This window comes from Aspergillus oryzae, chromosome 1 (genome assembly GCF_000184455.2).
Source record: "Aspergillus oryzae RIB40 DNA, chromosome 1".
Lineage (NCBI taxonomy): Eukaryota > Fungi > Ascomycota > Eurotiomycetes > Eurotiales > Aspergillaceae > Aspergillus > Aspergillus oryzae.
Genome location: NC_036435.1, coordinates 6,038,047 through 6,059,782, shown reverse-complemented (window position 1 = coordinate 6,059,782; position 21,736 = coordinate 6,038,047). Strand labels below are relative to the sequence as shown.

The window sequence follows — 21,736 nt, the reverse complement described above, 5'->3', positions numbered from 1 at the left end:
TATACCAGAAAAATACCATTCCAGATGCCGATCTCTGACCAAAGGATTCCCTGCTCACAGGGCTAAACAGACGGGAGGATACTAGTCCCAGTGGTAATCTTACCGGTTCGAAACAAAACGCCACAGCCACAGTCTCGTCACCGAAGCGTCATGCTGCACCGTTTATGTCGAGGAACTTATTAAAAAAAAACAGGGTTATCGCGTGCGGTCAAAATCAAAATCGCTTTTCCTGATGTACATCATCGGATTTGTTGACAATTACCTTGTCGGGCCTGGAAATCAACAAAATATGTTGCCTCCCCCTTTCTACGCCTGTTTGTCCAGTCACATTGGTGTCCACGCCGAAAGGTTCCGTGGTATGTGAGGTTCGTTCCACGGACCCTTATATCCACAGTTCTTCCAACACAATTTGGTGGAATTCTTTCGACGCCCGAGCATGCAGTTCGCGTTGTTTTAACTCAGAACCAACATTAGTTGGTAATTGGCTGCTATTCCGTACATAATTCGTCCTAATCGTCCTAGTAATCTCTCAGTGGTCCCCGCGACCACGATCGGAGATCTGAGACAAAATAGTATTTGCCACACTCGCTCCACTCTCAAGCTGAAGCTTTTTTATTCTCTCTCCTCTTGAGTCCTCTCGCTTCTCTATATATTAGTTCCCACTACACATGATTGAGACCCGCTAGAAAATAAATAAATAACAACAATACTAAATTATGGAAGGCACTATGATCCCACCTGTGTTAGTAAATGGTACCCATATTAAACAGAACGGTTATTTATTGGCCACACCGTTAGGCTGAAAACCACGCATCAGTCAACAACATTAGACAATGCGCACTAAGTGAAACGGTGGAGATCAAGTTGTAAAAATTTTGCGACTGAATCCCGGCTCAACGCTCAAGGGTAAGGCTGTACATTCCAGTCAAAACCTCCAGCTACCATACATCAAGTTTCCCTTCTGTACTACTTGTGCTAGTCGCTTAGCCTTCGCATCCGATCTTGGCCGACTGCCTTTCAACACCAGTTCTAACCAGCGCAACGCAAGAGTGTATCGTGTTTGTTTGCGGCTCAACACAAACCGGAACGCCGCTGCTGCGAGATACTGAACTTGTGAATGCTGCACAGTGCATACAGAGGGCGACGAAGATTCCATGGTTGCATCTCGCTGACCCCAGCATCTTTTGCCCTGAACGAGTCGATGTGCGAGCTGTGTTGTATCTCGGACAATCCGAATGATCACCTCGGACGAAGGGTGCGCTCGACCCCGAAGCGATCTCATATACTGATACATCTTCATAGCGGTGGTTAGATAGTTTGCATATAGAGTTGAAAGGACCACCGTAAGCGAATTGTGATTTGTGTCCAGGTACATAGGATGCATGAGTAGCTTGAAGGATGTCAGCAATTTCCGGTGCAGCGTACGGCCCGGGACTCGTGCGGACTCGACGGTCAGGGAGTTAGCGAGGGTCTCGGCAGCGGAGTCGCCCCCTTCGAGTATGCGATCATGATCTTTGTGAATTTCTAGAGTGCGAGTATCAATTAAGCTCCCGCAGTAGGGGAAGAGTGAAGTGTCAACCAGTCGAGGGATATGAGTCCCGTCCACAGCTGCGGCGAAATTGACGAGGCTCTTGGCTGGGTTGACAGAGACACCATATGCAGGCTGTCCTTTGATCATCACTTCCAAGAAACGCTTGGCAAGGTCGGGATTCGAGGTGACCAGTAAAAAGTCGTCAACAAGACGCAGAAGCAGCGTTTCATCCGACTGTAGAAACGCTAGAACTTCGCGCTCCATTTCTGCATAGAATAAGTTGCAGAGAATACTAGACAGCACCGAGCCCTGGGGAATACCATTACGCTGGCGGAAATACTTCCTGCCAAGTTTCACCAGATTATTGCGGACGTGCTCGTGGAGCAAATCCAGCAAATCCTCAGTATCATACTCTTTCTGTCCCGTCGTATCCACAAAAACCGTGTTCCTTCTGTTGGTAGTTCCACCATTATTGATTGCTTCCGTCAGATGCTGTGGTCTCGCAGCAGGTGCTGCTCTGGCCACGAACTTGCGGAAAGCTTTGCTCTGCCTTGCTTCGCGCATCGGCCACATGCTACCAAATTCATCTGGCGGGCGCATTTCGACATGCCTGGTGAAGTGATACGCTTCTTCGGATACTAGGTCCTCAATGAGACGGACCAGTTTATCCTGAGGTATTGTATCGAAGCAAGACTGGATGTCTAGTTTGACAAAATAAAAGACCGGCAACGAGCCAGCTTCGTGGTAATGTAGTAGCAGGCGTTCTTTGAAGGCTTTGAGCCGCAAATGAATATCTCCTACAGAAAATAAACACGAGCCTAGGTCGTCTTGTTTCCGCATCTTCTCGTAGTTCAAAATGCCATAGATAGGGGTGATGGTTGAGTTGACACTTTGCCCAAAGAAGCGGCCTTTGCTTCCCGCCCATTTGTTGTTTACCAACATTCTTCGTCGTAGATTCAGAATTGGGCGAATGCCCGTTGACTTTGGAAGGAGCCGCAAGGTACCATATGGCAGAGACCTACGACCGAGCATACGCTCCGCCTTGTCTGACTTCAGTTCCTCGAATGTAGAAAGCTTCAGGTCAGCCAAGGGCTGCTCAGTCAAGTGACGCCAGACATCGTGCTGGAAATAGAATAAGCGATTGCGGTGGGTTTGAGATTCAGTGACGTAAAAGTTGGCCCGTACAAGAGGTATCAAAATCGAGTCGAATATGTAGTAGATAATTTCGTGTAATATTTCAGTGCGTTTTTGTAAATCAGACAATGAAACTTTGTTCTTTGGAGAATTCTGGTCGTGGACTGCCGGGGGTTCAAGCCATGGTATGCATGTTATCTACAAGGCACTCGCATTAGCAAATGCCTCTGGTAGGATGAATACAATATAGTCAAACCTTAATCCCCTTGCAGATTTCATGAATGCTTAGGCTTTCAAACCGTCGCATGCGCACGAATCGATCGACGTGTTTGAAGACAACATGCTGATTGTTGAGCTTATGTTGACCTATGCCATAAAATTGGGGAGGTATTAAGCTTCGCAGTACTGCTCGACAGAAAGCAGATACTGACGAAGCTGGTGTTGCATAGTCTGTCAGACTGAGTTTCGGTTTCATAACGTTCGTTCTGATGGCATGACCTTGCGCTTCCGGTAGAAACGGAGCCGTTGGCGTCGGTTTGGCTACATGATCAGCTGCTACATGCTGATGGTGATCTCGCAATTGTGTTACCAATGGTCCTGATGCTGATGATCCCAATTCTGCACTGGAAGTCACAGACTGGGGATCGGCAGGACCAAGTTTCCAGGGACCAGTGCGCTAAGACCTTAGTGCTAATTTTACGAAGAAAGGTGGTATGACAAACCTGTGGTGGACAATAATAGCGTAACAACTCCCTATATGAGCATCTCTCATGACGATTTTGTAACTGTTGAACTAATTCTAAGGCTCTGCCTCGAAGCCTTTTGGGTATTTTTGTCGATCCACTGCATTTCTTGTCAGCCTTGGCAAGATCGTTTGCGGAACACTGGGGCTTGTTACCTCCGCTTTTCGGACTGGGCGATCTCTTCCTCGCGAGAGGAGTAATCTTTGACAGGAAGAGTAGACGTACGGGTATCAGGCAGACATGTGAACACGTTGTGCAGACCAAATTGCCTGGGGAAGATGTGTTTCATAACATGCACAGTCTGCAATAATGAATCTGAAGAGGGGAAGCGATTCAGGACGTCTGCTCTAACCGTCAATAGGATGCCTTATCCACAACATGGGCTTCGAAATCACTTACGCCGGTTTGACAAGCCAAATTGAACTTGCCCCTTCGCGTCGAATGCAGGACGCGCATAAAGCATACGTCGTCGGAAGAGCACTACGCTATTTGGTTTGGAGATATCACTCCTGCCGCCCTCTGCTCTGCTTTTGGGGCTAGGATTTCCATCGACTCCCACTGGCCGTGAAGAACTGCTTGTAGTAGTTTGTGCAATCTTAGCATTCCGAGTTTGCGTTTCAGCTAGCTTATTCATTGGTTCAAGATCTGATAGCGGAATACCTGTATTCGAGCATAAGTAGTCATTCGCTAGGGCGCGAATGGCACGGCTTACCGCTCAATTGATAGTAGATGCCTTTCCGACAATCTATGGCAGTAAATACCCCACAGTCGAATAAGAGACTTGTCATGATGTCTTCCCCGCTGCTCCCCAGAAGTCCAAGGATATCGGTCCAAGGGGCACGCTTAAGGGACTGGACATTCTTGTTTGGGAATCGTGCTACTATGCCACGAAGACTACAGGCGAGAGTATCATTCCGAGTTGTAGCTTGCAGTCCGTTCGCTCGTTCAAATCCATGGGTTAAAATGTGTTTCGGTCTCTGATACGAGAATGCGTTGCGATTGAACAGCGTCGATACAACGTAATCCACAATCTGTATATGGAGTCAGCCAGAAGCCTCCGCAGCGATCATGTATATCAGTCGGCATTTGTCGTTAAAGGTATTTATGCAAATCACCAGACTACCAGAGGAAAAATTCCGGATGGGGATTATGAGGGCGTGTTCAAGAACCTGTAGATAACATATCGCATCTTACCTCTGCTTGAGGACAAGGTGGTCCAGTATCGGTACTGGCGAGTAACGATCTATCCGGTGATGCCGTGAATTCAGCTAATTCCCGCCGTCGTTCCTGATCGGAACCAGCAGTTGGTTCTTTTAGTATGCCTACTAGAGTTGTATCCAGTAACTGTGACAGCTCTTCATCCTGGTCTCCTGAACAGCCAGCACGACTCGGGTCGTGGCTACGCACCGACGCAATCCTTCCGCGGCGGGATTTGGAGGATTTAGGTATTCGCTCAAGGAGATACTGTCTTAGTGTCACAACCCGTCGATAGTATATGGAGATCACTGGATGGGTTTGTTCCAATGAATCTTCACCAGGGACAGTGCTGGTCTGGAAGGAGAATTGCAGCAGGTCCTCCCGTGCTTGGCCATCCTTGACGGGCCTCTTCCTTTTTTTACCCATGGATAAAGATACCTTGAATAATCAACCTTACATAGTGGTAAGCTAGATTGTTGATTGAGACTGATTGGTTGGTGTGGCATATACTCAGCACAAGTTGAAGGCGGACGCGACGCGCTTGGACAGCACCGCCTAACCTTATTCGGGTAAAATTGGCATCACTAGGCATCAACGATAAAGTGCCTGAGGATTTACACTTCCCTGAATAAGCTTAGATCAGCGCCGCTTCTAGCTGCAGGACAGGGTAAGAGGTAGTAAATCAAGTGTACTACTGCCTACGCTATGTTCTTCGGCTACAGGTACTATTTAGAAGCTTGTCCAAAGAGCCAATCATCAACAGAATAACATTATCGCAACCATCTGCAACCACGAAAGGCAATTCAAGCCAACCATGCCCCCAAGAACTAAGGACGCGATAACTAAGCCCGTTCTAACGCCTTCAGAGATAAGCACACTAGTGCATCAACACTACTGCGACCTCTGGAGGCACCGTCGCCCAGTCTATCATGGCTTGCTTCCTCCAGATGAGAGAAGTCCGTCCATGATGCCTCTGGGGATGTTGTGGACCGTGCATGTGGAGACATGGCTCTTTTACTTTCCCACAGTGCGCGGTCGCTGAGAGTTAGCCCGAAGTGGGCGGCTGCCATATAGGTTTCGGGCCAGTTGCTCTCCACCTTCCCGAGCGCTATTACGCAACGCTGGTGGCCAAGAGAAGTCGCGTCGAGCCAAATTATTGTGCAGCGAATAGCTGGGGCTCCGTACCCGAGGTCCGGGGAATTGCGGGGTCCCCAGAAGTTGGCAAGTTGGTGTCCCTTAACTAGGTGCCAAATGCACTCCACGCTCGGGCTGTATACAGCCTTGGATATTGCCTGACCATGGCCTCCCCGTTTACCTCCCCAAGATCCGCCCCGGGTACCCGGCCTTTGAATCGTAACTTGTATCAGTGCGGAACATGCTCTCAATCATTCAGCCGAGTTGATCATCTGTCCCGCCATGTTCGGTCCCGTAAGTTACCCTTCGCTATTCTCGGCTGCCGTATAGTCGAAGATTTAACGCTCGGACGCTAGACACACAAGAGAAGCCTTACAAATGCCCAGTCTGCAGCAAAAGGTTTGGGAGGATGTGAGATTTACTTGCCCAAGTGACTGAGAAGACGAGTAATGGAGTGCTAAGTTCATTTTAGAGATCTTCTCAATAGACATTCGTCCCTCCACAATACCGATGGAGATGGGCCTGTGTCAAAGAAGCGCCGTCGGAATGGCTGTAACACTACCATGATTGCCCGGGCGTCTCAGGCATGCACTGCATGTGCAGAGGACCACCTCCGATGTGACGAGGAGAAACCGTGTAAACGATGTCAGCGAAGAAATATTCAGTGCAAGGTGCCCCCGAAGCAAATAGATGAGCTTAGCACCTCACCCACTATCCCTGAGATGCAGAATGCAGGCGGTGACCCAAGCTCTCTGAGTAACCCCACGTCTAAGCCTGACATCACAAACGATCAACTGTATCAAATGTCTGCCAGTCCTCCAGCAGAAATACCAGCAGCCGATATTTGGTCCCAGGTCCCGTCTCACCATGCTCCAACCGATCCGGAAATCGATGTCTCGGCGTCGCTAACAAAAGCCTATCCGGACCTTATAACGCCGGACTCAGTTGATATGCTTACGGCTGGTCTCTCTATGGATTCTTTGAGTGGCGTTAGAACGCCAAGGGGGCTGATTACCTTCGGATTAGAAACAGACCTCGATCTTAGCATGGTTGATCTCAGCTTCTTAGAATCATACAATTTCCGAATCCCCTTTCAGATTGACGAGCATGAAACCCCTCCATCATTTTCCGGTTCTGCCCTGGGGGACTGTGCGGCAGGTACAAGCTATAGCACACCCAATGATCGCTCTATGCAGCGATTGCGATGGCACTTTGTCCCTGAGCCGCAGGATCACGGATATGCTGAACACAATAATCTATTACTACCCACTCATGCAGATCAGAACTCGACACCAAGGAACTTCATCGATATGGACAGTTATTGCAATGCAGAGAGCCTAGACCTTGCCTCGCGCGATAAGATACTGAGTATCTTCCTAAGTCAGATGAAACATCCAATTTCCCAAGCCACTCTGTCCTTTCCCTCTGTTGAACTGCTAGATATCCTGATCCGGTATTGTCTGACAAGTCCGAGGTCGAACGCCAAATCGTGGATCCATCTTGCCACATTTACTCCAAAGCAAACCCGGCCTGAACTCTTGCTTGCGATGGCAGCTATGGGAGCTGTATTAACGCCAGATCCTTCACTGCAGAAATTGGGCTTTGCAATGCAGGAGGTCGTCCGCCACCAGCTTCCTGTGGTGTTTGAGAGCGATAATACTATGATCAATAACCTTGAATTATTGCAGGCATATATGCTTTGCTTAGAAACCGGCCTCTGGAGCGGTAATAATCGAAAAATGGAAATCTGTGAAAGCTCTCGCCTGCCTCTAATTACAATTCTTCGGCGCCGAGGATTATTCCATCATTCAGCATATCCGCCTGTCCTCATTAGTCCAGAGGATGCAAGTGATAACCTCGATAGTAAATGGCGTTCCTGGGTGCGGCAAGAGTCTTTCAAGAGACTCGTTTATAATTTGCTGCGACACGACGCTCAATTGTCTATGGTTCTGTTCACAAATCCCTTGTTATCCTATGGTGAAATTTCACTTTCTATTCCTTGTTCTCGCGATCTTTGGACTCCGAGCTCAGCTCAAAAGTGGAAAGAATTGTACTGTGGGCGCTTCGCTATGGGCACGACACGGATCCCAACGCTTCTGGAGTGCATTGCAAATCTTGACCTCCTCGAATGCAGCAAAGCCGTGGCAGACACCACTCTTTCATGTTTATCTATACTTTGTGCCATGTGGGGAATGGTCTGGGAATATCGACAGTTTAGTATTCTGCTGGCGGCACAATCTCGGTACTGGGATAATGGGATCCTGATGGTATCCCGCTACCAGGAGCTTGTCAAGATGCTAAAGTATTTCCATATGGGATACAAGAACGAAAGCAAACTCCATTTGAACCTTATTTTGATGCACATGCACATGTCGCTAGAGGATGTCCAGATTCTTGCCACGTTGGAGGATCCCAAAAAGACCTCAGGATTTCCGCCCTCGATTAATTCCTGGTCGCAAAGTAAAGAATGCCGACAAGCACTCTGGCATGCTGGACAGGTCATTCGAGAGCTCAAAGCTCTTCCTTCCCAATGTTTGCGGGACTTTATGGCCGTTGCCCTGTACCATGCTAGCTTGACTCTTTGGGCCTATGGCATGGCAATCTCCCATGCAACTGAAGATAATGCTGTGTCCCGGCCAGATTCCATGGGTATGAATATGGAGAACATAGTATGGCTTGATGGCGATGATACTGAAGGTGTGCATCGCTATATCGCTTTAGAGCGTGGCATCCCTGCTTTGCATGGAGCTCAGCCGCATATAGCGTCTGCCTCTCTAGCTGAACCTGGCGCCATTTTGGAGCTAGTTCTCCAAATAATGCATAGAAACCATTACGGTGAGCGGGAGCCGCCTTTGGTAGAGAACTTGGTCCATCTCATAGAGAAATTACGGGACGTTAGCAAGTAACATGCCATGTAAGAACATTCGGATGGTTTATGTATAGATAAAATACCAGAGATCGATAAGAGAAGACTTGCTTAAGCCTTCTAGCAACAAGCTCTACATTGCATGTGCTTATATAGTATATCTACAATGAGAACCCAGCATCAATGACAACATTCATTCCGGTAATGGATTTGGAGTTCGCAAGGAACTTGACTTGCTCTGCAACGTCCTTTTAAAGCATATCAGGTTAGTGAGCTGCGCTTCAGGGTCGTACAGGGTGCTCTGTATCTATATTCTTACCTCCGGTGTAGCGAATCGCTTCAAGACATTCTTCTCACGCACGGCGTCCAATTTTTCTCCTGGAAACTGTCGCCCCCAGTCCTATGATTATCATTAACAAACGTGAATAAAGCCGAAAGACCACAGACATACCGTAAGCAAGACACCGGGCGAGACGGTGTTCACTCGAATGTTTGGCGCCGCAATGGCTGCCAGGCTTTTGGCGAGATGTATAAGGGCAGCTTTCGTCACAGCATACGGCTATGGCGCCAATATCAGCAAATAGTTTTGGTCAATATCATCGCCACCGATGATACTCACCAAAGAGCTACCACTTGGCTTGACACCAGCAACACTCGCTGTAGCAATAAACGCCCCCTGCGTCTTTTCCAGATACTTTCTGCATTCCTGGAACAGGAAAAAATGGCTCTTGACATTCATGTTAAAGCACCGGTCCCAGTCAGCCTCATTGTCGGCCTCTTCCAGATTCGCAAAATCTGTCATTCGTGTCCAGCCAACATTCGAGACCACTATATCCAAGCGGCCCATTTCCTGAACCGTTTGGCTGACTAGCCGACGAATATCAGCTCTATCTGCCATGTTTGCTTTTAGAGCCTGGAATCGAGGTTTTTCTGTCGAGCGAGTATTATTATCTCTCAAAGAGTTTAATTCCTGGATGAGACTTTGTGCGGGCTCTGGGTTGGATCCATAGTTTAGCACTATGCTGGTGTCACCGTCGGCGGCGAGCGCACGAGCGACGGCGGCCCCAACGCCTCGCGATGCCCCAGTTATCAGTGCAACTTTCGGAGACATTTTTCAGTAAGGTGTATATATATCTACGAGACAGGGTGCATTGATGATTCTATAAAATATAGGTGCAGTATTCAAACGATCGGATGAACCTCCTCCACCTGCGGACCAGAACATCGGCTCCACCTGGAGAACCCTCATTCACGAAGCGACCAAGGGGATTTAAGAGTGAATTTACCATGACTCCTTGTCGGGTACAACACTCAATCCGTACTTGACTATCTTCACCTTCCATTACACTCCTATATTCATCTGACGCACAAATCAACATATGCCAAAAATGCAAGACAACGGCCTCCGCCCCATCAAGCGCGTGATCACCGACCACGACGACCAAGGAACAACCGGATTCCAAGATAAAATCCCTGAACCGCTCGAATGGCAGCAGCTCGCCAACGGTGCCCGGTTTTCACTTGCCTACGGGACAAACGAGGTCCCCGTCAATCTAAGCGACGCGAAGGATCTCGATGTTTATGGGTCGTTGCTGAAGGATCTCCCGGGTGTTACGATTCCCGGAGGCACGGTCTTGCGTGTTGTGGACATGAACCCTGGGTCCATTTCACCCATGCATCGGACAGTGAGTCTGGACTACGGAGTAGTGCTTGAGGGAGAGGTCGAGCTGGTGCTGGACTCGGGAGCGACGAGATTGCTCAAGCGAGGCGACATTGCGGTTCAGCGCGGGACAAACCACGCATGGAGGAATACAAGTGAAACCAATTGGGCGCGGATGTTATATGTTCTTCAGGAGGCGCAGCCTTTGCGCGTTAATGGAGCTACGCTGGAGGAGGACTATGGCGGCGGTATGGATGACGTGAAGCCCTCGAAGTGAAGGAAGCGAAGACGGGGAATTGGGGATTAGAAACAAGTACAATAAGCAGAATCCATTAAATTAAGCAATGCCAATGTTTTTTATTTCTATTTATGAATGGTCCCATCACTCTCGTAAATGAACGTCGTTCTGGTTAGTATGTTGCGGTTGGGTCTGTCTAGGTACGGCACGGTATGCCCCGAAATCGGCAAATCTGATCTAACAAACGTAGTAAAAACCTTCTTTTAAGCTAAAGCGTCTTGAGTGAAATTGATTCTAATGACATCGCTCTGAATTCCGGGTCATTTCGGACTTCTGTCCGGCCTCTCTTCTCCTTGTCAACCTGCCCATTCGGAGGTGGAGCCGGTGGAGGAGTATCTAATGCAAGACGAACATTATGTCTCGCCCATAAGAAACAAATAAAATCCACATTGTACTAAGACGGAATATAACAAAACACAAACATAAAGAAATTTTACCCTTTTCCCTTGTGTTTTTATCACTACTGCCATCATGCCTGCCCGCCATCTGAAATCCAGGTCAGACAACGTGGCCGTCTCCACCACTCCCCAAATTGATGTCAGTTCAGTCGTCAAGGGTGTGATAGACGATGTCCGACAGAATGGCGATGCAGCCGTACGCAAGTACTCTGAGAAGTTTGACAAGTGGTCACCGGCTTCGTTCAAGCTATCCCAGGCGGATATTGATGCCGCGATCGCGGCCTGTCCCCAGCAGACCATCGACGACATTAAGGAGGTCCAGAAGAATGTGCGTGCATTTGCACAAGCTCAGCGCGAGTCTCTGAAGGACTTTGAGTATGAGATTCAACCTGTAAGACCCAAGCAATCTTCCACTGGAGATTCAACTTTTGCTAACATTCCTCCAGGGCGTTGTTCTGGGCCAGAAGAATCTTCCTATTAACTCTGTCGGCGCGTAAGTGAAGAGTGTAGATAAGACAGATCCTGCATAAGAGTAGAGTCTAACTCGATGAACAGATATATCCCTGGTGGACGCTATCCTCTGCTTGCCTCCGCCCACATGACCATCTTAACTGCCAAAGTTGCCGGCGTGCCACACGTTGTGGGTTGCACTCCACCCATCGCTGGCAAGGTACCTCACGCCACAATTGCAGCCATGCACCTTGCTGGAGCCGACGAGATATATCTCCTTGGTGGTGTTCAAGCGATCGCTGCAATGGCCGTTGGTACCGGGACAATGAAAAAGGTGGATTTCATCGCGGGACCCGGAAATGCTTTCGTCGCCGAGGGAAAGAGACAGCTCTTTGGCGAGGTCGGGATTGACCTCTTCGCCGGACCGACAGAAATCTTGATTGTGACAGACGATACGGCGGATCCTTTCACCGTCGCTACTGACATCCTCTCCCAGGCTGAACACGGCCCTGACTCTCCCGCTGTGGTAATCACTACGTCGGAAAGAGTAGGCCGGAAAGCCATCGAGATCATCAATGAACTGCTCAAACATCTTTCAACTGGGGACGTGGCAAGTGTTTCGTGGGAGCGATTCGGCGAGGTGATTGTTGTTGACACAATTGATGAAGCTTGGAAATTGGCAGATGAATACGCCAGTGAACATGTTCAGATCTTTACGAAACGGCCTCGGGATGCATTGGACAATATGACAGCATATGGAGCGCTCTTCTTGGGTGAGAAGACGTGTGTTTCTTACGGGGATAAGGTATTATTGTATTTTCATAACCCCTGATTACCTCCAGAGCCTGAGACTGATATCTTTTACTTAGGTGATTGGAACCAACCACGTGCTCCCTACTAAGAAAGCAGCTAGATATACCGGTGGTCTCTGGGTTGGAAAGTATCTCAGAACAGTGACATATCAGGAGGTGGAGAGTAGCAAGGCTAGTGGTGAACTGGGAAGGCTCTGTGGACGAGCAGCTAGAGCAGAGAACTTCGAAGGCCATGCTCGGTCTGGGGATTTACGCGCACAGAAGTATCTGGATGATCAGTATGATTGGATCAAGCTGTATCATGATGAGAATCCCAAGGCATATAGAGGAAATCTGTGACAGCTACTAGCTACTTTATCTCATTAGATAGACCAATACATTCGAAATTCATAAGTCCTACTGTCCTAGCATAAATTCTTGTTCAGAGTAGATATAAAAAACATGTTTTGTTCAGCTGTAGTTGGATGACTTCTACACGATGTAGCTAAGCGCACCACTTCGTCAGTCAGCACCAGTATATTACTTGTCAATGATGATATTCCTGTCATAAACCGCGGCACACCCAATTTCCCGAGCTGCATGAACGTAGCCTCGGACATACATAGGGAGTGGATACACTGTATGTGTCCCCCACCCCCGGGTAAGGTGGGCCCGAGATCAACCCCAATTCCCGATGTTCAGTTCAATAGCCATATTATGTACTCCTGGCATATAATAAATAGCATGAGACATGCAAACGCTTCTTATACATTGTTCAAACAACAACCACGTGCCAGTGGATTCTGTGTCGACAACATGACCCAGCTTAATGGAACATCCGTTACTCCCAACTCGAGGAGCGAGAGTTGCCCCCTCAAAGTGTTGGTCGTTGGAGCCGGTATTGGCGGATTAACGGCCGCAATTGCGCTCCGTAAGCAAGGTCACGATGTACATGTGAGTGTGATAATTTCGCCACTGTCGAAGTATGAATGGTGTAGGCTAATATATGTTTCAGATATTTGAACAATCGCGGCTGGCAACGGAGACTGGAGCTGCGCTCCATCTTGCTCCGAACGCAAATGGAATCCTCCGACGTCTTGGGATATGTGCAGAGGAATTCGGTGCGAATACCTTCGAGAGAGTGTGTGATCATTCATACTACGCATGTTATTCTTTGAACATGATTCTAACGAGCTGATCTAGTTGACGGAATACACTGCAAGTGGCAAAGTAGAGCGGTCCATGGAGCTCTCAGAAGGTCACAAATTATGGCAGCATGTTCGACTCCCCACAGACACTGTCTTTGTTCACTTTCTAACTATCTGTACAGAAATGGTTACTTGCCCATCGCATTGACCTATACAACAAATTGAAGAGCGTGGCAACTAATGCCGAGGATGGAAGACCAGCCATTCCTTTACGGACATCAAGTCGAGTGGTAAGCGTAGATGCTGAAGCCGCGCACATCACTTTGGAAAATGGTGCGCATTATGAAGGCGATGTTATCCTTGGTGCCGATGGAGTCCATTCGATAACAAGAAGAGCGGTCCCCGGAGGTGATATCAAACCATTTTGCAGCGGCAAGAGTGCATTCCGCTTCCTAGTGTCTAAGCAAGCCGCCCTTGACGACCCCGTCACTGCGCCTTTGGTCAAGCACCCCGGGGAGCTGTGTATGTGGTATGGAACAGATCGTCGCATTGTGATGTACCCAACCTCCAACAACTCCGTCCTGAACTTCGTGGTAATTCACCCGGAGGCTGAGTCGGCCGATCAGGCAGCCGACGGGTGGGATCAAAGTGGAAACCTCGATAAAATGCTTCAAATCTTCTCATCGTTTGATCCAACAATTCTCAAGCTCTTGGCTAAAGCCGATCCTGAGAGCGTGAAGGTATGGAAACTCCTAGACATGGAGTCGATTCCAACTTGGCATTTTGGGCGGTTGGCTCTTCTTGGTGATGCCGCGCATCCTTTCCTTCCGCATCAGGGACAAGGAGCAGGAATTGCAATTGAAGACGCAGCCTCGCTTGCCGTGATTCTTCCACAGGGAACCCCTGTGGAGGAGATTCCAGAGAGGCTGCAGCTCTACCATGAAATCCGGTACGAGCGCGCAAGCCAGGTTCAAGAATATTCTCGGATACTTGGTGAAGATCGGACCGACGGTAAAGAGCTTGATAGTGAGTAGCAAACCCTTCTCTGTTCAACTTAAAAAAACACTACTGACCATATTGTATCAATAGTGTACGGGTTCGTCAACTTCAACTGTGGCCATGACGAATGGGATAACTCTACACAAAAGCTCCGTGAATGGACCTGGAAGCGCATTCCTAACCCCTACTGGCGGATGCCCATTGCCTTCGGGCCCATGCCAGGTCCTCGCCAAACACACCTCGGAGTCCCCAGAGACGGAACAAAATCCACCTTCACCACTGCATCAATCAAATTCAAGACATCCCGAACAGTTCTCCAGAATCTGTTCCCACCCGGTCGGCGTGGCTGGCGCTTTACTTCGCCTGGCACCGTCGCCTACGCGTCCTTTGCGAAGACCACGCTGAACAAGATGGAATGGCTGGGCGGTTCAGGATACAGTCATATCGGCCTCTATATCCACGGTGTTGAATACGTTAAGAAAGACGGCTCTAGCGTGAAGGGCACGTACCTCCCCATCCTGTTTGAATCGTTGACGGATCCAATCGTCTCTGGTCGAGAAGAGCTCGGTATGCCCAAACTGTACACATCTATTGACGTCTATCGCCGAGCGACATCTTATCGCATCCGAACTGGCTGGCAAGGTGCGCTCTGGGGTAACTTCCTTCTTGAGGACCTGGTCGAGGTTGACCCGTCATCTGAATCTGGAGGACTTAGCGGAGAAGCTGATGCTGGTATGCTGGCATATAAATACATCCCGAAGAGTGGCCGCGCGAATAAGAATGTGCCTGCGGAGGAGCATGCCGTCTGGGATCCGTTCTCAGAAGCAACACCGAAACCCTCGCCGAAGAGGGTGTACACGACTAAGAAGGCGAGTTTCCAGATTGATGCTCTGGACTGGGAGCAGCTGCCCACTTTGCATCATATCATTTCCCGCCTTGCGGAAGTGCCTGTCTACGAGGTTGTAGGAGCTAAGCTTGTTGAGGGTGAGGGTGTTCCTGATGTCTCGGGGGCCAGGCCAATCGAATAAATCATGCCATTGTGTTTTCCCCGTTGCTGATCGGGGATTTTAAACTGTTGAGTTGTATTTCTTACATTTATGTGTACCAGGTTGGAATTTTAGCATATCATAAAGTCTGCAGTGGTCATCGTATCTTGGTTACTGTGCTGTGCCTAAAATATACATCCATATCGAGCATAGTAAATCAAGTAGCATAGGGTCTATTCCCATTATGTTATATTTCTCTGTACTACTTAGAATCATATACTTACTCTATATCTGAACAAACTTTTGCCTAGCGAAATGCTATCGCGTTAGACTTCTCTTCTGAAGATTGCAGGTGAGTCCTGCGGTGACTATTTCTCTTTTGTCAGAGTTTCTTTCTAGCCTCACATTCTTTTTATTGATTTTCTCCTTCTCTTCAATTTTTTCAGTCTCTTTTTCCCCTTTTTCTTCCTATTACTTCTGTTCCTTTGTTCTGCTCTTTTGATGATTATGTACAGTTAAAGACTTGCTATGAAACAATACCATGATAAGGTAACTTGCAGCCATGTATCCGAAACAGCCCCATCCACTCCCTATTTCATTTTTCCCCCTCTTTTGTTCTTGAAGAATATAGGGAAGTCGATGTCGATTATCTCTATCTGGGAGACTCTACTTAACGAGGATATAATATGGAAATTTGAGATATTCCTCGTGTATTTGGAGTAGTGCTTCGGTCTTAATCATGATATAGTGATTTCAGCATAGTTTCTGAGCAGGGACACAACTATTAACATGTCTAGCATTCTTTCAAGTCATTAAAGCCATTCCAATCACCAGGTTACCGCTGATTTCCCTGACAGGAAAACAGAATGTATGCATGTTTAATCAATAAAAAGTCCACCAGATGCAACGATATGAGCTCCATTGATCCATCTGGCACGCTCCTCGCATAGAAATGCAACCGCAAAAGCAATCTCCTCTGGCTCCGCCATCCTCGGTCCAACCGGGGTTTGGTCAATAATTGGCTGCAGAATCTTCATCTGTTCCTCACCGGCAGCCGAAAAGCCTTCTGTCTTTGTAGGACCGGGACTAACAGCATTAACTGTGCAGCCGTATTTAGGTGGCAGCTCCTTGGCCCTATATTCCGTCACTTAGTCTATATCACGAACATGGGACAAGGGCAAAGGGCATAGCTACACCTACCAGCATTTTGTAAAAGAGTCCACCATCCCTTTCGTTCCCGCATAAATGGTCTGGTTTGGCGGAGGCCCACGACCAGAAATACTGACGATATTCACAATCCTCCCACGCCCTTTCGTCAAATGAGGCAGGCTTGCCTGAGTCAAGAGGAAAGTACTCCGTCCGTTTGTATTGACCAACAAGTCCCAGTCTTCTAGGGTCTGTGATTCAAATGGCTTATTCACGGCTAGCGCGACACAATTAACCACAATATCAATTCGACCCCATTTTGAAACCGCAGCATCTACTAGTTTCTGTGGGGATGTCGCTAATGACATATCCGCTTCAACGGCAATAGATAGCGAGGGAAGAGATGCCACTAAGCTGTCTGCTTCATTCTTCAAGTGCGCGAATGGGTAGTTCACCACTGTATTGGCGCCGCGGGATGAGAGCTCTCGTATAATAGCAGCGCCAATTCCTGATGAGGAACCACTGACGATTGCCACTTTGTCGGCGAGGCTTTTCCCGTCCATTGTGTGGTGGGAATGAGGTGCTAGATGGTTTGCGATTAAGCCTGTACGACTGGAGGCTGATGATATCATATTTGATTACCTTGCTTTTAGTATCCTTGATTCTAAGACGATAGATAAAGTCCATCTTATGGAGTGGCCCGGTGAGGGCCCGAACATCCGTGTGAAGACGCGCGTCTGAGTACGTATCGGGCGATGGAGGAAGTACCAAGACTGCGGAGTAAATGCGGGGAAAGCTTGTTCCCCCACATCCCGGGGTGGTCTAGAGCCAGCCACTCTTCAGAGAGAGAATTGACTTTGTACGTGCCTCTTTTGGCATGTCTAGTGGCGATATTGAGTGGAGACTCTAACTGCAGCTGAGAGGCCTGAGGTAGAACGCTTGTTTGTCGGTTACAGTACTCCATTCTTAAGATTTGTTGAGTCAGGGCTAAGTCAGTATAGGCGGCAGAAGCTAGGGTAAAATGAAGAAAGAGATGTTTCATTTAACTAAAATATGAGATTTATTCTACAATTTCCATTCATGTGCATTTGTCAACCCCTGGGTGCCTGAGACATCCCCCTTGTCCAGGTATCCACATATCCTCCCCGTGGGATCCCATTTACGACGAATCTCCATCAGACGCTGGGCGTTGTCATCCTCCCAGAACCGAGTTTTTCTCACTTGAAAATCTGAATCTCCCAAATACGCCCCGACTGAATGCCGTTCGACCTTCCGCATGATATCCTGAACCCATGTCTGGCATCGGGGATCGTCCTTTTCATCTTCCCACACGGTATACAGCGCGAAATAATGGTCTGACTGCATACTCAACGCCATATCGGGAAGCTTCCGACGGCTGCAGGGATTCATTCCAAACCAAAGAGCGAACGATTTCTTATGTGGAAGTGTAGTGAACGCCTCCTCTAGAACAGCGGGAACATCTGCGTCGTCGTGTATGTAAGCATTATCGGCACAATAGCGATGGCGTTCTGGGTTGGCTTTGGCTTGGTTGATGTATTGGTTCTCAAGACTGTCTTCCTGACAGAACCACTCAACAATAACCCCTGATGGTCGTGTCTCCTGGGCTGGAGCAAGTGCCTTTTCCGCTTCTTCAACGGAGGACTTCATGGTGACGAACAGAATGAACAGGCATATCTCATCTTGCCCCTCTGGGTACTGAGCCACAGCCGCAATTTCGGTATCATTATCAAAATCAGGCGTGATGGAGATGACCCAACGGAAGGCCTCGTGGTAATGTTTTATGGGGTAGACGAAGCCCGATGACCGGAAGCCATTTTTAGGGTACGGCACGAGGTCGAGATGAAACCGGGTCACCACGCCCGGGAATCCTGAGGCCTTATGTTAATTCATTTGACTGGAGATAAAATGAATAATGAAACACACCTGGCCCTGCCCCACGAGCAGCCCAATAGAGATCACTGTTCTGCTGCGAATTGCAATGCACCAAATCCCCATTGGCTGTCACCACATCTAGAGCGCGAACACGTTCGCAGGCCCATCCCCAGTTCTGCATACCTCAAGGTTAGTCGTATATCATAATGAAATGGGCGAGGGTGGTTCATACTCGGCAATTCCAACCCATTCCGCCCTGAAGGAGGAAGCCACCAATTCCGACGTCAGGGCAATGGCCCCCAGGAAACATCAACCCGTGCTCTTTGGTCAACACACCATTGATATCCTTTCCTGTCATGCTTGGAGTTGCCCATGCTATTCTTCTCTTCGCGTCCACTTCAAGGTGCTTGTAGTTGCCCAGGTCGATCAAGATCGAATTGTCACGTACGCTCCACGCAGCCCAGGAATGGCCACCAGAACGAATTGCGACGCGACAGTTATTCTCAATGGCCAGCTTCACGGCAGCCACAATGTCATCCTGGCTACTTGCCTTTACCACGGCCAAGGGATACCGTTGAGGGCGACGGTGGTTGAAGACGCGGCCCACACGGGCGTCTTCATAGGTGTTTCCATCAGCTGTCTTGCGCCAAATAATCTGCATGATGTCTTATTCGAGTTCTATGTTCGTGACATGGGATCCAGGACATACTAGTCATATTTAACTAGTATCTTCTTGATCCCCCACCCGGGGGTGACCAGTTCATACTCCAGTTTGACCCTCGCCGGGAATGTGGGGAAGGAGGGCGACCAAAATCAAATCCGTACCCGGTGGACCCGACGCGTGCCAAAAGGATGAAATTAAGCTCAGTTAGCGGCATTAGTTTATTTTCTTCCCCCTAAGTCCACGTCTGCTTAAATGCATACCCAATCCCAGCCACGGAGGGAGGCCTTGGGTGGAACGATTATGTATTGTGATTTCTGGTACCCTTATGCATAGAATATACGATGTCTTCGAAGGCAGTCGATCCCTCTTCAGGTGCCCCTCCAGGGCATAATCTGGGTGACTTGCGTCTGCGACATCATGAAACAAACGAGATCATTCTGATTCCGACCCCATCGAACGATCCCCACGACCCACTAAACTGGCAAGCTACCCCAGTTGGCCTCATTAATCGCTATGTTTACTTCCCCACATTATATGACTAACAGCCCATGTCCAATGGCTAGGTCGGCGGCATTCCGGTACTATATCGCGGTTCTCGTCTGTCTGGCAGTGCTACTATGCAACTTTCTTGCGGCTGGACCAACTGTCGCAATCGAGCAGACAACCATCGATTTCCTTGGTCCGATGGGTTCAAATGCCAGTGCCCACATTGCGCGCGTCGCCTTTTTCTACAGCACCACTTCCCTCATGCAGGGAGTGGGCATGCTGTTCTGGATGCCTTTGATCATCAAGTTCGGCCGACGGCCCATTTATATTATCTCGTTTGTTCTCTATGTGGCGACGGGCTTATGGTGTGGGTTTGCGAAAACCTACTCTGTGGAATTGGCAGGCCGAATCATTATGGGACTGGCTGCAGGTGCAGGGGAATGTCTGGGGCCACTGACAATCACAGACATCTTCTTTCTCCATGAAAGAGGCGCAGCCATGTCGCTCTATACGGCGGCCTTGTCTGTTGGTGTGGCCGCCGGCATCATAATCGACGGGCTCATCACAATCTCGCTTCACTGGAGATACATCTTCTATGTGGCTACTGCATTAATCGGCGGCGTCACTCTGCTCGTGATTTTCACATTCCCCGAAACCACATTCGATCGTAACAGTGCTCTGGAGCGGGATGCCGCATCAAATCTCTCTGTAGGTGCGCGGACAGCGTCAAAGTCAGCTGTAACATCCGAACATCACGAAAATGCTGAGCCAGAGACATTACAGATTCGAAAGAAACCTTCATATCTCAGTTCCCTCCGTCTATTCACCGGCATCCACACATCCGAGCCTCTGTTCCGCATTTTTCTCAGACCAATCGTGCTGATCATTCTTCCACCCGTACTATGGACATCGCTAGTCTTCGCCGTAACAATTGGGTTTCTCGTGGCCATAACATCCAATTTCGCCACTGCCTTCTCGACAACCTATGGCTTCGCACCATGGCAATCCGGACTTTGCTTTATCGCCGGCTTAATTGGATCCTTGATTGGCATCACCTTCGGCGGCCAGGTATCAGACTGGGTGGCTGATTGGCTAACACGACGCAACGACGGCATCCGGCAACCCGAGATGCGTCTTCCATCCATTGCTATCGGAGGCGTATGCGCCCCGGCAGCACTAGTACTATACGGTGTCGGGATAAACAACAACCTGCACTGGATAGCCCCGACCATAGCTCTGGGACTACTAAACTTCGCAATCGTACAAGCTACAAATGTGGCAATGGTGTACGTTATCGACAGCTATAGACCGTCCGTGGGGGAGATAACAGTCTCCATACTGGCATTTAAAGGTACGTCCAACCTCCACTCAGCACACACACAATCAAGAACACCCCTTCCTCCTCCCCTGGAACTGAAACTGGAACTGATATGATATGATACTAGCGGCATTCGGATTCCTCTTATCATTCTACACCAACCCCTGGATCACTTTGGAAGGATACAGCAAGGCGTTTGGAGAAATGGCCTGTATCGCTGGTGTCATTATCCTGATTGCCGTGCCGTTTTATTACTGGGGTAGAGCTGTCCGCCATCGAACCTGGAAATGGCGCATCATGGAGAAATACGGCAGATGGGGAGCTGATCGTGATGTAGGGGAGTGACGGTGCTTATGTGTACTTTCTGTTTGAGGTTTAGGGTTTTGGGACTTGCTTGATGGCATAAGATGTAATATCGGACGCAGTGATTCCACACACAAGCGTGTCAGGATCCTCTAGTACCTGTAAGAGCGTATAATGATTCGATTGATGGCTGCATGAAAGGCGCTAATATAACCGAGTACAGGACGTGGAGTGAGGTGTTTGTGTCAAATCCCTGAGTTACCCATATCCTGGCCGAATGGCTTCCCACCATGTGAAATACATTATGTAACATTAAGAGTAGGGTCCTTATAGGTTCAATAATGACGGTTAATGCCAATTGTAGTCGGTAATATGATGGATTCCACGAGATAAACGAAGACACAAGAATGAATTATAGAAAAATGAAAAAAAGGAAACCATCAGAGCGTAAAAAAATGCTGAGAAAGAACGTGAAGTGATAAGGTCCCCGCCTTATTTCATAACCATATCCTCCCTGACGTATGCATTATCCATATACTTGAACTCCGCATCCTCTTGACGCCTTCACCGACCCATTTGTTTTCATATATA

General features: G+C 48.6%; 7 protein-coding genes across 7 annotated transcripts; 3 read left to right on the top strand and 4 right to left on the bottom strand.

Annotated features, from left to right (window-relative positions):
• Positions 1 to 925: 925 nt before the first annotated feature.
• Positions 926 to 3,140, bottom strand: AO090005000143 (telomerase reverse transcriptase; the record flags this gene model as incomplete). The annotated part of the gene is made up of 2 exons (XM_023234250.1): positions 926 to 2,863; positions 2,922 to 3,140. The coding sequence occupies 2 exons, from the start codon at positions 3,138 to 3,140 to the stop codon at positions 926 to 928; spliced, it is 2,157 nt and encodes a 718-aa protein (XP_023088826.1).
• A 2,763-nt stretch (positions 3,141 to 5,903) lies between these two features.
• AO090005000144 (C6 transcription factor RegA) lies at positions 5,904 to 8,645 on the top strand (the record flags this gene model as incomplete). Its single annotated transcript, XM_023234249.1, has 3 exons — positions 5,904 to 6,068; positions 6,126 to 6,169; positions 6,212 to 8,645. 3 exons carry the CDS (start codon positions 5,904 to 5,906, stop codon positions 8,643 to 8,645), a joined length of 2,643 nt encoding a protein of 880 aa, XP_023088827.1.
• Positions 8,646 to 8,766: 121 nt separating this feature from the next.
• On the bottom strand, positions 8,767 to 9,716 carry AO090005000145 (SDR family NAD(P)-dependent oxidoreductase; the record flags this gene model as incomplete). The annotated part of the gene is made up of 3 exons (XM_023234248.1): positions 8,767 to 8,832; positions 9,057 to 9,164; positions 9,225 to 9,716. 3 exons carry the CDS (start codon positions 9,714 to 9,716, stop codon positions 8,767 to 8,769), a joined length of 666 nt encoding a protein of 221 aa, XP_023088828.1.
• Positions 9,717 to 11,034: 1,318 nt separating this feature from the next.
• Positions 11,035 to 12,562, top strand: AO090005000146 (histidinol dehydrogenase family protein; the record flags this gene model as incomplete). The annotated part of the gene is made up of 4 exons (XM_001817206.3): positions 11,035 to 11,352; positions 11,408 to 11,454; positions 11,517 to 12,216; positions 12,281 to 12,562. 4 exons carry the CDS (start codon positions 11,035 to 11,037, stop codon positions 12,560 to 12,562), a joined length of 1,347 nt encoding a protein of 448 aa, XP_001817258.1.
• A 456-nt stretch (positions 12,563 to 13,018) lies between these two features.
• On the top strand, positions 13,019 to 15,377 carry AO090005000147 (putative salicylate hydroxylase; the record flags this gene model as incomplete). The annotated part of the gene is made up of 5 exons (XM_023234247.1): positions 13,019 to 13,150; positions 13,218 to 13,343; positions 13,406 to 13,480; positions 13,533 to 14,376; positions 14,440 to 15,377. The coding sequence occupies 5 exons, from the start codon at positions 13,019 to 13,021 to the stop codon at positions 15,375 to 15,377; spliced, it is 2,115 nt and encodes a 704-aa protein (XP_023088829.1).
• An 836-nt stretch (positions 15,378 to 16,213) lies between these two features.
• AO090005000148 (SDR family NAD(P)-dependent oxidoreductase) lies at positions 16,214 to 17,044 on the bottom strand (the record flags this gene model as incomplete). The annotated part of the gene is made up of 2 exons (XM_001817208.1): positions 16,214 to 16,469; positions 16,536 to 17,044. The coding sequence occupies 2 exons, from the start codon at positions 17,042 to 17,044 to the stop codon at positions 16,214 to 16,216; spliced, it is 765 nt and encodes a 254-aa protein (XP_001817260.1).
• A 502-nt stretch (positions 17,045 to 17,546) lies between these two features.
• Positions 17,547 to 20,756, bottom strand: AO090005000149 (FAD-binding oxidoreductase; the record flags this gene model as incomplete). The annotated part of the gene is made up of 4 exons (XM_023234246.1): positions 17,547 to 18,370; positions 18,426 to 18,549; positions 18,607 to 19,010; positions 20,522 to 20,756. 4 exons carry the CDS (start codon positions 20,754 to 20,756, stop codon positions 17,547 to 17,549), a joined length of 1,587 nt encoding a protein of 528 aa, XP_023088830.1.
• Between the last annotated feature and the right edge of the window lie 980 nt (positions 20,757 to 21,736).